At 43.9% G+C, this 14,075-nt stretch overlaps 1 protein-coding gene across 2 annotated transcripts in view; it reads right to left on the minus strand.

Annotated features, from left to right (window-relative positions):
• The window catches only part of LOC141161911 (probable hydrolase PNKD), an 86,167-nt gene extending 72,391 nt beyond the window's left edge, over positions 1 to 13,776 (minus strand). Inside the window, exon 1 of one of the 2 annotated variants that reach the window (XM_073647422.1) lies at positions 13,589 to 13,776. In XM_073647422.1, the coding sequence (XP_073503523.1) occupies positions 13,589 to 13,734 (146 nt within the window). In that variant the 5' untranslated portion in view covers positions 13,735 to 13,776. Of the gene's footprint in view, positions 1 to 7,273; positions 7,426 to 13,588 lie in introns of those variants that run through there. The other variant, XM_073647423.1, reaches the window with a different exon arrangement.
• Positions 13,777 to 14,075: the final 299 nt, after the last annotated feature.

Below are 14,075 nucleotides of genomic sequence, written 5' to 3' on the forward strand. Positions count from 1 at the left end.
CTGTTGTGTTCTTATCTAGACGACAGGAACTCTTTAAGGGCCATATCCTCAGATTGTTCCCGGCCACACAGCGGGGTCCCTCTGTACTTGACCTCTGTGCTTCCCCCTTCCTCACTATATAGATAAGCGCAGAATCGCTGCCGGAGAACCATCCTCATGTGAGATATGAAACATTTTTGTACCAATCAGATAATTTTTCCATCAAGTACCAATACACGGCTTGTTGTTCTTGCTAATGTCAGCCGTGCACCGTATATTCACTGGGTTTTATCGGACAAATCCAGATGACAACCTCAATCATGTGCAAAAAAGCCCCACATAATGTCTCATGATGAAAGAGGTCAGAAAAGAAAATATTTTACTTACAGTACAGACCAAAAGTTTGGACACACCTTCTCGTTTAAAGATTTTTCTGTATTTTCATGACTATGAAAATTGTACATTCACACTGAAGGCATCAAAACTATGAATTAACACATGTGGAATTATATACTTAACAAAAAAGTGTGAAACAACTGAAAATATGTCTTATATTCTAGGTTCTTCAAAGTAGCCACCTTTTGCTTTGATGACTGCTTTGCACACTCTTGGCATTCTCTTGATGAGCTTCAAGAGGTAGTCACCGGAAATGGTTTTCCAACAATCTTGAAGGAGCTCCCAGAGATGCTTAGCACTTGTTGGCCCTTTTGCCTTCACTCTGCGGTCCAGCTCACCCCAAACCATCTCGATTGGGTTCAGGTCTGGTGACTGTGGAGGCCAGGTCATCTGGCGTAGCCCCCCCATCACTCTCCTTCTTGGTCAAATAGCCCTTACACAGCCTGGAGGTGTGTTTGGGGTCATTGTCCTGTTGAAAAATAAATGATGGTCCAACTAAACGCAAACCGGATGGAATAGCATGCCGCCGCAAGATGCTGTGGTAGCCATGCTGGTTCAGTATGCCTTCAATTTTGAATAAATCCCCAACAGTGTCACCAGCAAAGCACCCCCACACCATCACACCTCCTCCTCCATGCTTCACGGTGGGAACCAGGCATGTAGAGTCCATCCGTTCACCTTTTCTGCGTCGCACAAAGACCCGGTGGTTGGAACCAAAGATCTCAAATTTGGACTCATCAGACCAAAGCACAGATTTCCACTGGTCTAATGTCCATTCCTTGTGTTCTTTATCCCAAACAAGTCTCTTCTGCTTGTTGCCTGTCCTTAGCAGTGGTTTCCTAGCAGCTATTTTACTATGAAGGCCTGCTGCACAAAGTCTCCTCTTAACAGTTGTTGTAGAGATGTGTCTGCTGCTAGAACTCTGTGTGGCATTGACCTGGTCTCTAATCTGAGCTGCTGTTAACCTGCGATTTCTGAGGCTGGTGACTCGGATAAACTTATCCTCAGAAGCAGAGGTGACTCTTGGTCTTCCTTTCCTGGGGCGGTCCTCATGTGAGCCAGTTTCTTTGTAGCGCTTGATGGTTTTTGCAACTGCACTTGGGGACACTTTCAAAGTTTGCCCAATTTTTCGCACTGACTGACCTTCATTTCTTAAAGTAATGATGGCCACTCGTTTTTCTTTACTTAGAATTTGTATTATGGCAAGAAAAAAGCAGCTAACAGTCTATTCAGTAGGACTATCAGCTGTGTATCCACCAGACTTCTGCACAACACAACTGATGGTCCCAACCCCATTTATAAGGCAAGAAATCCCACTTATTAAACCTAACAGGGCATACCTGTGAAGTGAAAACCATTTCCGGTGACTACCTCTTGAAGCTCATCAAGAGAATGCCAAGAGTGTGCAAAGCAGTCATCAAAGCAAAAGGTGGCTACTTTGAAGAACCTAGAATATAAGACATATTTTCAGTTGTTTCACACTTCTTTGTTAAGTATATAATTCCACATGTGGTAATTCATAGTTTTGATGCCTTCAGTGTGAATGTACAATTTTCATAGTCAAGAAAATACAGAAAAATCTTTAAATGAGAAGGTGTGTCCAAACTTTTGGTCTGTACTGTATCTACGAGAATATGGGCAGTATATAGTATATTCTTGTACAAAGGGGACAGTATTATAGTAGTTATATTCTTGTACATGGAGTAGCATTATAGTAGTCATATTCTTGTACATAAGGAGCAGTATTATAGTAGTTATATTTTTGTACATATGAGCGGTATTATAGCAGTTATATTCTTGTACATAGGGGGCAGTATTATAGTAGTTATATTCTTGTACATAAGGAGCAGTATTATAGTAGCTATATTCTTGTACATAGGGGGCAGTATTATAGTAGTTATATTCTTGTACATAAGGAGTAGTATTATAGTAGTTATATTCTTGTACATAAGGAGTAGTATTATAGTAGTTATATTCTTGTACATAGGGTGCAGTGTTATAGTAGTTATATTCTTGTACATAAGGAGCAGTATTATAGTAGTTATATTCTTGTACATAAGGAGCAGTATTATAGTAGTTATATTCTTGTACATAAGGAGCAGTATTATAGTAGTTATATTCTTGTACATAGGGGGCAGTATTATAGTAGTTATATTCTTGTACATAGGGGCAGTATTATAGTAGTTATATTCTTGTACATAGGGGCAGTATTATAGTAGTTAGATTCCTGTACATAGGAGCAGTATTATAGTAGTTATATTCTTCTACATAGGAGCAGTATTATAGTAGTTATATTCTTGTACATAGGAGCAGTATTATAGTAGTTATATTCTTGTATATAGGAGCAGTATTATAGTAGTTATATTCTTTTACATAGGAGCAGTATTATAGTAGTTATATTCTTCTACATAGGAGCAGTATTATAGTAGTTATATTCTTGTACATAGGGGGCAGTATTATAGTAGTTATATTCTTGTACATAGAAGCAGTATTATAGTAGTTATATTCTTGTACATAGGAGCAGTATTATAGTAGTTATATTCTTGTACATAAGGGGCAGTATTATAGTATTTATGTTCTTGTACATAGGAGCAGTATTATAGTAGTTATATTCTTGTACATAGGAGCAGTATTATAGTAGTTATATTCTTGTACATAGGAGCAGTATTATAGTAGTCATATTCTTGTACATAGGAGCAGTATTATAGTAGTTATATTCTTGTACATAGGGAGCAGTATTATAGTAGTTATATTCTTGTACATAGGGGCAGTATTATAGTAGTTATATTCTTGTACATAGGGAGCAGTATTATAGTAGTTATATTCTTGTACATAGGGAGCAGTATTATAGTAGTTATATTCTTGTACATAGGGAGCAGTATTATGGTAGTTCTAATTTTGGACATAGGGGGCAATAAAACTAGTCACATAGTCACATCCAGAGCAGCATTCTGGATTTTTGCTCATTTCCTTTGGAAATAGCAATTTCTGAATATCAGGTCTTAATTCCAAATCAGTCCAAGGGACGTAAAGTCGAGTATTCACAAGTCCCTGAACAGTTCACGCAGATGTAATTGTGAGCAGTTATGAACATGTTTTCCTGTAATTATTAATCACTTTGATTGCAGCCATGATGGATGGGACCTGGTCTCGCGTTGCTCAGTTACAGTCATGTAGTGACGAGCTCGGCAGCGCAGGAATCTGGACATTCACCTTTCATCCGTCACCATAGAATGTGTTGACTCATCGCTCGGACGTATTTTCTATAAAATATATAACTCCTACTCATTAATGAAATATGAAAAGACGGCAAAACCCGGTCAGACATAATTCCCTCCCCCACAACCAAGCACAGCTGCATTAAAGGGGTTCTCAGCCCAATAGCAATTACCGTAGTACTGCAGGCTGAGCTGAGGCATCACAGGAGGCGACACCACCAAGCCGCGCTCCACCTACTCCTGTCTATATGAAGACGGTGCTCACAGATTGGGGCCGTGTTCCAGCAGAATTAGCACTTTATGTGCAAACGCAGCCTCTAACTTTGATCTGAAGAGATGAGTTATCGGATATAGTCTAGTTACAATGAATATTATTATGTGGTTAAATCTTGATGGAGAAATCTGAAGACTTTGAAATGCGTCGATAATACTGCATTAAGTCTACTTTGTATCCTGGACCATTCTTTCGGATCTCCATCAGCAGCGCAGACGACCCACCCATTGGTTCTCTGCTGGTATATCTAAATGGTTGACAGCACATTTTTACCAAAACGTCTCCCGTTCGGGGCAAATGGATCCTTGACAAGAAGACCTAACTGGATTGGAGGGAAAAGGGGCAATGAAAGGCTTTAAAAACTATGCATTTTCCATTGGACTGATGCCAATTGCTGCATCAATGTGGATCCCACTGATCGTCAGAACAGGTGACTTATGATCTCCTTGGCTACAAGACCGTGGCCAGAAGGAGTGTAATTGAGCAGCCACTTTGTGCACCATCCCCCAATCACTGCCTACGGCAGCGGCGATGATTGCCAAGTTCTGCGCAGATTCTCATCAGTACCATATGGTCACTGGGGGTCCGATCACTGGGACCACCACTCCATTTGTTTACTGGAATACCAGAGAAAGCCAATCGTTGCACTCAGCCATTTCCGACAGTCCCATGGACAATGGATGAAGCGGTGGCGCGTGCGCAGCCGTAGCCCCATTCTAGTGGGGCGTTCTGCAGCTCCTTCTCGGGATTGTTCGGACTCAGCAGTCGGCACCTTCAGTGCACAAGAAGTAACTCCGTAAGATGGGAATTTCCCTTTAAAAAGGTAACTGATCCATTTGTGTGCCACTTAATGAGGGTGGAATTCTTCTATAATGCCAGCTTGGCACGCGAGCACCATCATATCCTCTCCACTGAAGCAACAATAGAGATCATGTCCATGTGTAATGATTAGCGCCAATATGTCTCAACCTGCCATGTACACATCTGACCTAATTCTCCCAGCGCTCCACCCGCGTCTGCAGCTCCCAACATACACAACCTGGCACAAGAACTACTGTAAAAGAAGCGACATTTATCAACAAAGAATGAAAAGTATCACTGCCTCCTATTATAGATCTCAGCTTGATATCAGGGAATAGAAGCTTAACCCTTTACTTCCAACGGATGACAACCTGCCCTGGTCACGTGCAGCTCACATGGGTGCACGGATCGGTGCAGTGTAGACATCAGCATTTTGGGGGCAATTTTTGGGCCTGTATTTTACGGTCCATGTTAAGGCTGCAATGCTCGACCCTACCTCGGATATCCTGACCTGAAGGATCTTTGCATCTTACCTGACAAAGGGGCAAAGTTTCATGGGAAGGGAGCGTGACGAGATGCAACATTACACACCAAAATGTTGGTGCAAAGTCAGTCAACTACAGCGTGGTGTAAACACAGACCAGAGTCTCAGGATGTGCCAGAGTTATCATCCACCATAAGACACTCATTATTAGACTAAGTTTAAACTGTGTAAAAATCACGTCAGTAAATCTGCACCAATGTTGGCCATGGGGGAGGCACTGCTTTACAAGAAGTGGATTGGCTTAGCCAGAAAGGGGTGTACGTCCATTTACGTGAATAGGCCTGAGCCCCTGTACCGTGATCCCTTCATTCAGATGACCAGTGTGGAATGCCAAGAATCGGACCCCCATCGTGCTGATGTTGGTGACCCATCAATATCAAGGATCCTGAGAACCCCTTAAAGGAGCCATTTTATGACAATAGAAATAGTTGCGCTTCGGATACAAACTGTGCGCTCCCCCATGCTGCAGGCAGAGATAGTTTTGTCTCTGCAGCCCTGGAGGAGCGCTGATGATGGTTGTATCCAGTGATCTGGCCAGCTTCAGAGCATAATTTTTAAGTGCAGTGCTTTTTGCCTAGGAGCCCATCCACTGCTGATAAGACTGTAGGAGTGGTCGGTAACCTAGGCAACAAAATCTACAGAATTAAAAAATCCCTCTGTTCTTGAGAATGGAAACGATTTTTAATAAGAGGCAAGTTGCAAAGTTGCTGGTTTTCAGAAGCACTTTGCAATTTTATGCATTTAAGAAGACAAGTGAGCCCCTTTTAATATTCTGTTGTTGTTGATGTAAAACCACAGCAGAATGTGATGGACCCCATTATAGATCTGCATGGGCGGCTTTTGCTGCAGATTCCACCCCATGCACTGCAAAGGGATGAAATCTACAGCGTAAAACCGGCACCCTAGGTTAATTTCTGAATTGATTTATTTTTTTCAGCCTTTGCATCAGCTTCAGTAGCAGTAAACACAGTCACGTGTTTTTTTAAATCCACTCAGATCTCGGAAACCCCCCAAGATTCAGCTTATAACTGATCAAAGAAAATCTGTTCCTTAAGAAGGAAGTTCCTGGTGTTCTGTACATAAAGCAGAATCTAAAGTTGTGCAACTTTCTAATGTACTTTGCCTCTTCGCTTGGAAACAGGAATTTTACCAATCACTGACAACAGGTAGAAGTTGAAAATCCCCACTATCTCCCCTCCTATTCACAAAGCGAAAGGTTTGCTACAATGCATCAGAGTATAGGAATCACAAGGGAGATTTGTGCTGCAGTTGTTGCTTAGTCCAGAGGACACATTGTAACAAGCTGCAGCTGTGATCAGCTCATGTTTAAGAGAGTGATCCAGCTCTCCCAAACATTGAAGTAGCCAGCGAACCCTTGGGTGAAAAGCTACTCCTGCTCAGTGGTCCCAATAGGAAAAAGGTAAGGATATCCTGCCATTTTCTGGATAAAAAAAAAAAATTCAAAAAATTATTAGCAGAATTTAATTAAAACAGAACGTTCCCAGTATTGTAGATAAAAATTAATGTGAGCTTTTCCTACATGTTTCAGACTGAATCTCAGTCCTTACTCATCTTCCGTTTTAATTCAATTCTACTGATATATTTAAAAAAAAAAAAAAAAAAATTTCAACAAGAAAAAAAATTACCAATCGAATCACCGTGGAGCCCTCAGGATTTTGGCTCTTCTCTTGCAGTTTAGCAAAAAAGATTAACAGGACTCTGTTCCAAAGGCCACGTAGGTAGTCTGTGGTTGTCAGACCAAAGCCCTGAACCTCCTCCTACCTGCAAAAATGTCTCAGTGCTTCGTGGCACAACAATGACGTCTCTACGAGAGGCAGAAGTGGTGCCTGGGATGCCGGCAGGTGACAGGTCGGACAGTCATGGACTACGGACGTGGCCTCTAGATCAGGGGTCTGCAAATGTTTTTTGCTCAACTCGAATATTCAGGTCAAAGCTTCATCGGTTGCATTGTAGGAGCTCCGAAGAGTCAGACGTCAGTGCCCTAACCTCAGGGGTCAGCAGACGACACACCTGCTCCTTTAAGAAGAGTTTCCTACCAACCTGGATTTTCTTCCTTCTTACAGATTTTATGATCTTCTTACTGCCCACAAATGTCATAATACATTAAACTAGGTATCCGGGCTCCTGTCCTGAGCCGGCCAGACACCACACCGCCTCCTCGGCTGACATTATTCTTGACAGTTTCCTGTTTGCACAAGCGCACCTTGTACTGTGCAATCGCTGAATGGACACAGTGTGACACACATAAAGAAAAGATGCTGTCCTAACAAAAGAAAGAAAAAGCTGCAAGAACACTGGTCCTAGGAGCTCACAATCTGATCTCTCACCATCTGGTTTAGCTCTTGCTGGTTGCAGATCTTCGCTATCCTGTACCAAAGGGAACATGAACCAATGTAACATGAAGCAACGTGGCAAAGTGACTTGATTACCATTGATTAACGTTTTGAGTACGCAGCTCCCGTGCAGAAAGGTTAGGCTCTTTGTTCACAAACTTTTTTTTTTTCTACCGTTAAAAGTAAATGGTGAAAAAGTCCTGACGTGTTAGGAAGATTGTGATGGAGGCCTTACAGTGCATCCATGACCCAGGACTCTGCTGTAAGAAAGTAACCGAGGGGTACACAAGTCTTACTGGATCCTGACTGCACTGCTCCATACAGCAAAAAAGACGTAAACCACCAGACAGAAGCAAACTGTCCTATGTAGAGACTGCAGATCTCTGGACGCCTTTATCTGATATAAGCTTGTCCTGTCCTTACAAGCTGCAGAAAGAAGCCAAAAGCAAAGCCGCGTCCCTGAGACCTCGGCGGGAGCAGAGACCCTTGTTCAGCGCTTCTAGGTCATTGCATTTATGCTTTCAATCAGAAATAAAACTGCAATCCAGTCCCCGAGCAAAGAACTACGTGGAGATTTACAAATTACCAACAATTAAAATGCAGAATTCAGGACAATTAAGACCCCCGCCAGGAGCGCCCCCAACACATCCGCTGGGCACAGCGTCCATCCAGTTACTGCAGCATACAAGGCAGCGCCATTCTGTCTGGGATTGTCGGCTGAATTATTGCAGTTTACACCCAGTTGGGTGGTAGGAAAATTAGGACCATTGTTAGCGGGGGGCATAACTTTGGAGCTGAGGGGTACAGATAAAAAAAAAAACTGTTCAGAATCAGGAGGCGCTCAGTTTAACAATCCAATGACAGGAAAGAGCAAAATCTAAATAAAACCTGATTATTATAGATTAGAACTTCTGCCAATTTCTAATATACAGAGGAAAGTATGTGCCCCCAGCATTTCCTCCTCCAGGAGCTTTTCTGACCTCCCATCCTACATCTACAGACATTAACATGGAGTCGCCCCTCTGCAGATATAACAGCTCTCCTGGGAAGAATATCTATAAGGGGCCGTGCCCACGATGCGTTTTCAAGCGTTTTTGCTGCGTAAACGCTTGGGAAACGCTTGGTAATCCTTCCCCCATGGTCTCCAATGGAATTCCGCACTTTCAATGCCCATGCTGCGGATTTTTCCGCAGCGTTTTTAATGTCCATTATTTGTGCGTTCACGCATGCGGAATTGCCATCTATAATGCATAAGAAAACACAAGGCAATTCCGCATGTGCAAAACGCGCAAAAAAAGCGCGCCAAATTCCACACGCGTTTTTCCGGGCAAGGAGATACAGAAACGAACCAGAAATTTTCTGCTTCATTTCTGCATCGTGGGCACATAGACTAAGATTTTGGAGGAGTCTGTGGGGATTTCTGCCCCTTCACCCAGAAGAGCATTTGTGGGGTCAGACCCTGATGTAGGGGCGACGGGCTCACAATCTCCATTATAGGTGTCTAATGGCAGTGAGGTCTGGGCTCTGTGCGACCAGTCATATTATTCCACCATCTGTACAGCGGCACAATGCAGTCAGGGGGTAACATCCTCCTGGAATCACCAGACTCCTCCATCAGCCGCAGATAGAGAAGTGCGATCCGTCACTGCACAGAACACGTCTCCTCCAGTCCAGTGTTGGCGGCTTTACACCACTCCATCTGACGCTCGGCATTGTGCTTGGTGATGTACGGCTGCATGCAGCTGCTCGGCCATGAACCTCCCAGCGGGGGCGCAGTGTTTGTGCCGATACCAGAGGAGGTTTGGACTCTGCAGTTATGGGGTCAGCAGAGCGGTGCTGACTTTTTCTGCCCTCTCTCCTCAGCACTTGGCCCCCCATTCTGTAATGTTACGGGGTCTCCACTTCGTGGCTGAGTTGCTGCGGTTCACTCCACTTCTCAATATCACTCACAGGTGATGGGGGAAGATTCAGGATGAAGAAAGGTCATGGACGGACTTGTTACCCCGGTGGCTCCTATTACAAGACCGTGCTGTATCAGGGAGCTCCGCACCACCGGCCGCTCTGTCACATGGTAGTAAAGGAGGCATGGCGGGTGGGACAGAGGTTATACACTAGGGAAGGGACGAGAGGGGAGATGTTATATACTGGGGGGAAACAGAGGGGCTGCAGTAAAGCATATATTGCTTCATTGGCCTACGAACGCCATGCCATTGAGACCCGTGCTGAGGTTCTGGGATCAGCTCCTGCCTCACATCACAGCTAAGTCATGAGAGGTGAGAACATAACTCTGCAGTGGCTGCTGACAAAACCTCTCATCACTGCACTGATTGATCATTAACACTGGAGCCTCAGGAGTCCTGTGCAGGTTCATCTGCCGTAACACGATCCTTCACTGGTTAACCCGGTTTACGCCACAGGAAAGAACAACTATCACAATAAAACTATCTGGAGTTTACTATGGGGTAGAAAACACAATAAAGCATCTGTCATCAATAACATCCAGCTGTAATGTATATACACAGTGACTGCACCAGCAGAATAGTGAGTGCAGCTCTGGAGTATAATACAGGATATAACTCAGGATCAGTAATGTAATGTATGTACACAGTGACTGCACCAGCAGAATAGTGAGTGCAGCTCTGGAGTATAATACAGGATGTAACTCAGGATCAGTACAGGATCAGTAATGTAATATATGTACACAGTGTCTGCACCAGCAGAATAGTGAGTGCAGCTCTGGAGTATAATACAGGATGTAACTCAGGATCAGTAATGTATGTATACAGTGACTGCACCAGCAGAATAGTGAGTGCAGCTCTGGAATATAATACAGGATGTAACTCAGGATCAGTAATGTAATGTATGTACACAGTGACTGCACCAGCAGTATAGTGACTGCAGCTCTGGAGTATAATACAGGATGTAACTCAGGATCAGTAATGTAATGTATGTACACAGTGACTGCACCAGCAGAATAGTGACTGCAGCTCTGGAGTATAATACAGGATGTAACTCAGGATCAGTAATGTAATGTATGTACACAGTGACTGCACCAGCAGAATAGTGAGTGCAGCTCTGGAGTATAATACAGGATATAACTCAGGATCAGTAATGTAATGTATGTACACAGTGACTGCACCAGCAGAATAGTGAGTGCAGCTCTGGAGTATAATACAGGATGTAACTCACTACATACATTACTTATCCTGTACTAATTATAACACATAAATGTGGTAATTTAGATTTGGAGATCCAAAACATCAAGAGCTTTAGTACAGGTGCCCTGTGACACGAGATCTCCGCTTGCTGTCACTCAGTCATAACTTGTACTTATACAATCCTTCTCACAGCTGGGGGGTTGTTACAATTCCATCAGGCCTAGAATTCTCTGTAGAATGCACAGACTGACTTACTGTAACAATCAGGACAGAGATTTGAACTATGGGGAACCTTTGATACCCTGTGGTCAGTGTGGGGTCACGTGCGAGTTCCAGTGGTCACCACTGCAATTACACAATGTGGGGGGCTCAGTCTCTGCACATTGCTGTGGTTTCACGTCACGATGTGACCACTGTCCAGACTGTGTGACCACCACAATGCAGGCTCTGTGCAGATCATCGCTCCCTTCCAGCCTCACAAGACACTTTCAGTTCACATTAACTCTTTGCTCTGCTGCCCAAGGCAAAAGCCTGCAGAGGAGAACAGACCTAGTCATCTGATAAGACATTAAGACATTGGTGGGTCACATTACTGAGGGTTCTGCAGAACATTGCAACCCGAGCAGACACCCACAGAGATCTACTGGGCATCGTGCAGCACGGCCACAGACTGCTGGTACAGGATATTCTGCAGCACATTGCATAGAGCTGCTACCATAATATAGCACATTGATAGGTACTTGTACGAGCATTTCCAAGGGAGAATAGGCAGCATATTTCAGGATCTGCAGAACATTGCAAAGTACAATTTGGTGCACCTTAGCACAGCATATTATCAATCTCGAGAACATTGCACCTCCTCACATCTCCAAGTAGAGCAAAGCATCACTGTATCTGCAGAACATTACTTTCTATAAATGTAGAGCACCGTACCTAGCTCGGCATTATTGGAATGCAATCTGCAGAACATCGCTCCATGATCTATAGCTCGGCATTACTGCAATGCAATCTGCAGAGCATCGCACCGTGATATATGGCTCATTACTGGAATGTAATCTGCAGAGCATCGCACCGTGATATATGGCTCATTATTACTGGAATGTAATCTGCAGAGCATCGCACCGTGATATATGGCTCATTATTACTGGAATGTAATCTGCAGAGCATCGCACCGTGATATATGGCGCAGTGTTACTGGAATGTAATCTGCAGAGCATCGCACCGTGATACATGGCGCAGTGTTACTGGAAAGTAATCTGCAGAGCATCGCACCGTGATACATGGCGCAGCGTTACTGGAATGTAATCTGCAGAGCATCGCACCGTGATATATGGCGCAGCATTACTGGAATGTAATCTGCAGAGCATCGCACCGTGATATATGGCGCAGCGTTACTGGAATGTAATCTGCAGAGCATCGCACCGTGATATATGGCGCAGCGTTACTGGAATGTAATCTGCAGAGCATCGCACCGTGATATATGGCGCAGCATTACTGGAATGTAATCTGCAGAGCATCGCACCGTGATATATGGCGCAGCGTTACTGGAATGTAATCTGCAGAGCATCACACCGTGATATATGGCGCAGCGTTACTGGAATGTAATCTGCAGAGCATCGCACCGTGATATATGGCGCAGCGTTACTGGAATGTAATCTGCAGAGCATCGCACCGTGATATATGGCGCAGCGTTACTGGAAAGTAATCTGCAGAGCATCGCACTGTGATATATGGCGCAGCGTTACTGGAATGTAATCTGCAGAGCATCGCACAGTGATATATCGTGCAGCATAACTGGAATGCAATGAGCTGAGCATCGCACCAGCCTACACTTAGTTCTGCAGACCATCACTCTTCCCATCACAGGACGGTTTACAAATAATCTGCAGAGCATTGCTCTTTATTGCTGCTTGCATTTCACCATCTTCACGCAGAGCATTGTGCCTCAGTCCGACAAGAAAACAAGCAATTACCCAACATTTCACGCATGATCCAAGTCCTAAGGAAGCGTCTCCTGTCTCATCCCTCCGCACAATGACGGGATGCGATATAATCGCGACCCTGCGGGCACACGGTGACATTCTGCGGCCACTTTGGTCACGTGACATGAAGATCTTGGGGTCACAGTGCAAGCTCGCACCTAATGATCGTGCGTCTGACCGATTTATTTTCTTGCTACAAAATCAGAATCTAAAAATAATCAAGACAACAAAAACACACAAAAAAAAAATCCGTGCAGCGACTGCAACTTGTTCGGGCTTGTTCACATGCGGCGTTTTTGCTACATTTCGCTATAAAAAAAAAAAAAAAAACTGTAGCGTTTCACAGTAGCAGCAAAATAAATAAGCTTTCTAAAAATCCCATTCACATGGTTATTTTTTTTTCTTACGCACTTTGAGCACCGATGCAAGGTTTTTTTCTAACAGCTGCCAATCAATTATAATAATGTCTGTAATGCTCTCAATATTTTCAAATTTTCACCCATTCAATTGAGTATATAAAAAACGCATCAAAACCGCACTGTTTCATGCATTAAAAAAAACTGCAAAAATAGGTAATGTGTGAACGCTGGCTTGCTGCACATCTCTACCCATTGGTAATCATGCGATGGATCCTGTGTGCGGTACCGCACCATCACATGATCGCGGTATTGGAGAAGGACAATGACCCAAAATAATGAATGAGCCCCAATTTGCGGAATCATTGTTCTACATGAAGCAGCTGATCGGTCCTGAGATTTTCCTATTCTGATGATGAAGGGATCGCGCTGTTTTTGTCGCTGTCAGCAGCGTCCCTGCGACCTGATGGACGGCGGCGACATTGGGGCCAAAGACACGAACCGATAAACGCATCCCCGCACTCACGCGATCCTGAAGAACGGCTTCTCGGTGCGGGCCATCAGTGACAGCGGGAAGCAGCGGCCCCGGAGCCGGCGGAGGAGCAGAACCAGCCCGCAGCAACAGCAGCAGCAGCAGCAGACGGCGGCCGCGGCCAGGAGCAGCGCCGGCATCACACCAGGTGCGGCACGCCCACTCCGCTCATCTGCATAGCCACGCCCTCAGCTCCAGGCTCACCGCTGCTGGATGGCTGGAGAGAGCGGCCTCCAGAGGACAAAGGCGGTAATGACGGGGTTATTAATAAAATAATAATAATTAATAATATTATTATTACCATCAAATACACTAATATTATTCTTAATTATTCTTAAGGTCACTATTGTATTGTTGTTATTATTATCATTTATTATTATTATTATTAGCATTATCATCAAATACACAAATATTATTAAGGTTATTATTAGTAATATCATTCATTATTTATTATTTGTTATTATTAACATCATCGTCATCA

This window comes from Phyllobates terribilis, unplaced genomic scaffold (genome assembly GCF_046119375.1).
Source record: "Phyllobates terribilis strain yellow unplaced genomic scaffold, ASM4611937v1 Scaffold_9__5_contigs__length_417890890, whole genome shotgun sequence".
Classification (NCBI taxonomy): Eukaryota; Metazoa; Chordata; class Amphibia; order Anura; family Dendrobatidae; genus Phyllobates; species Phyllobates terribilis.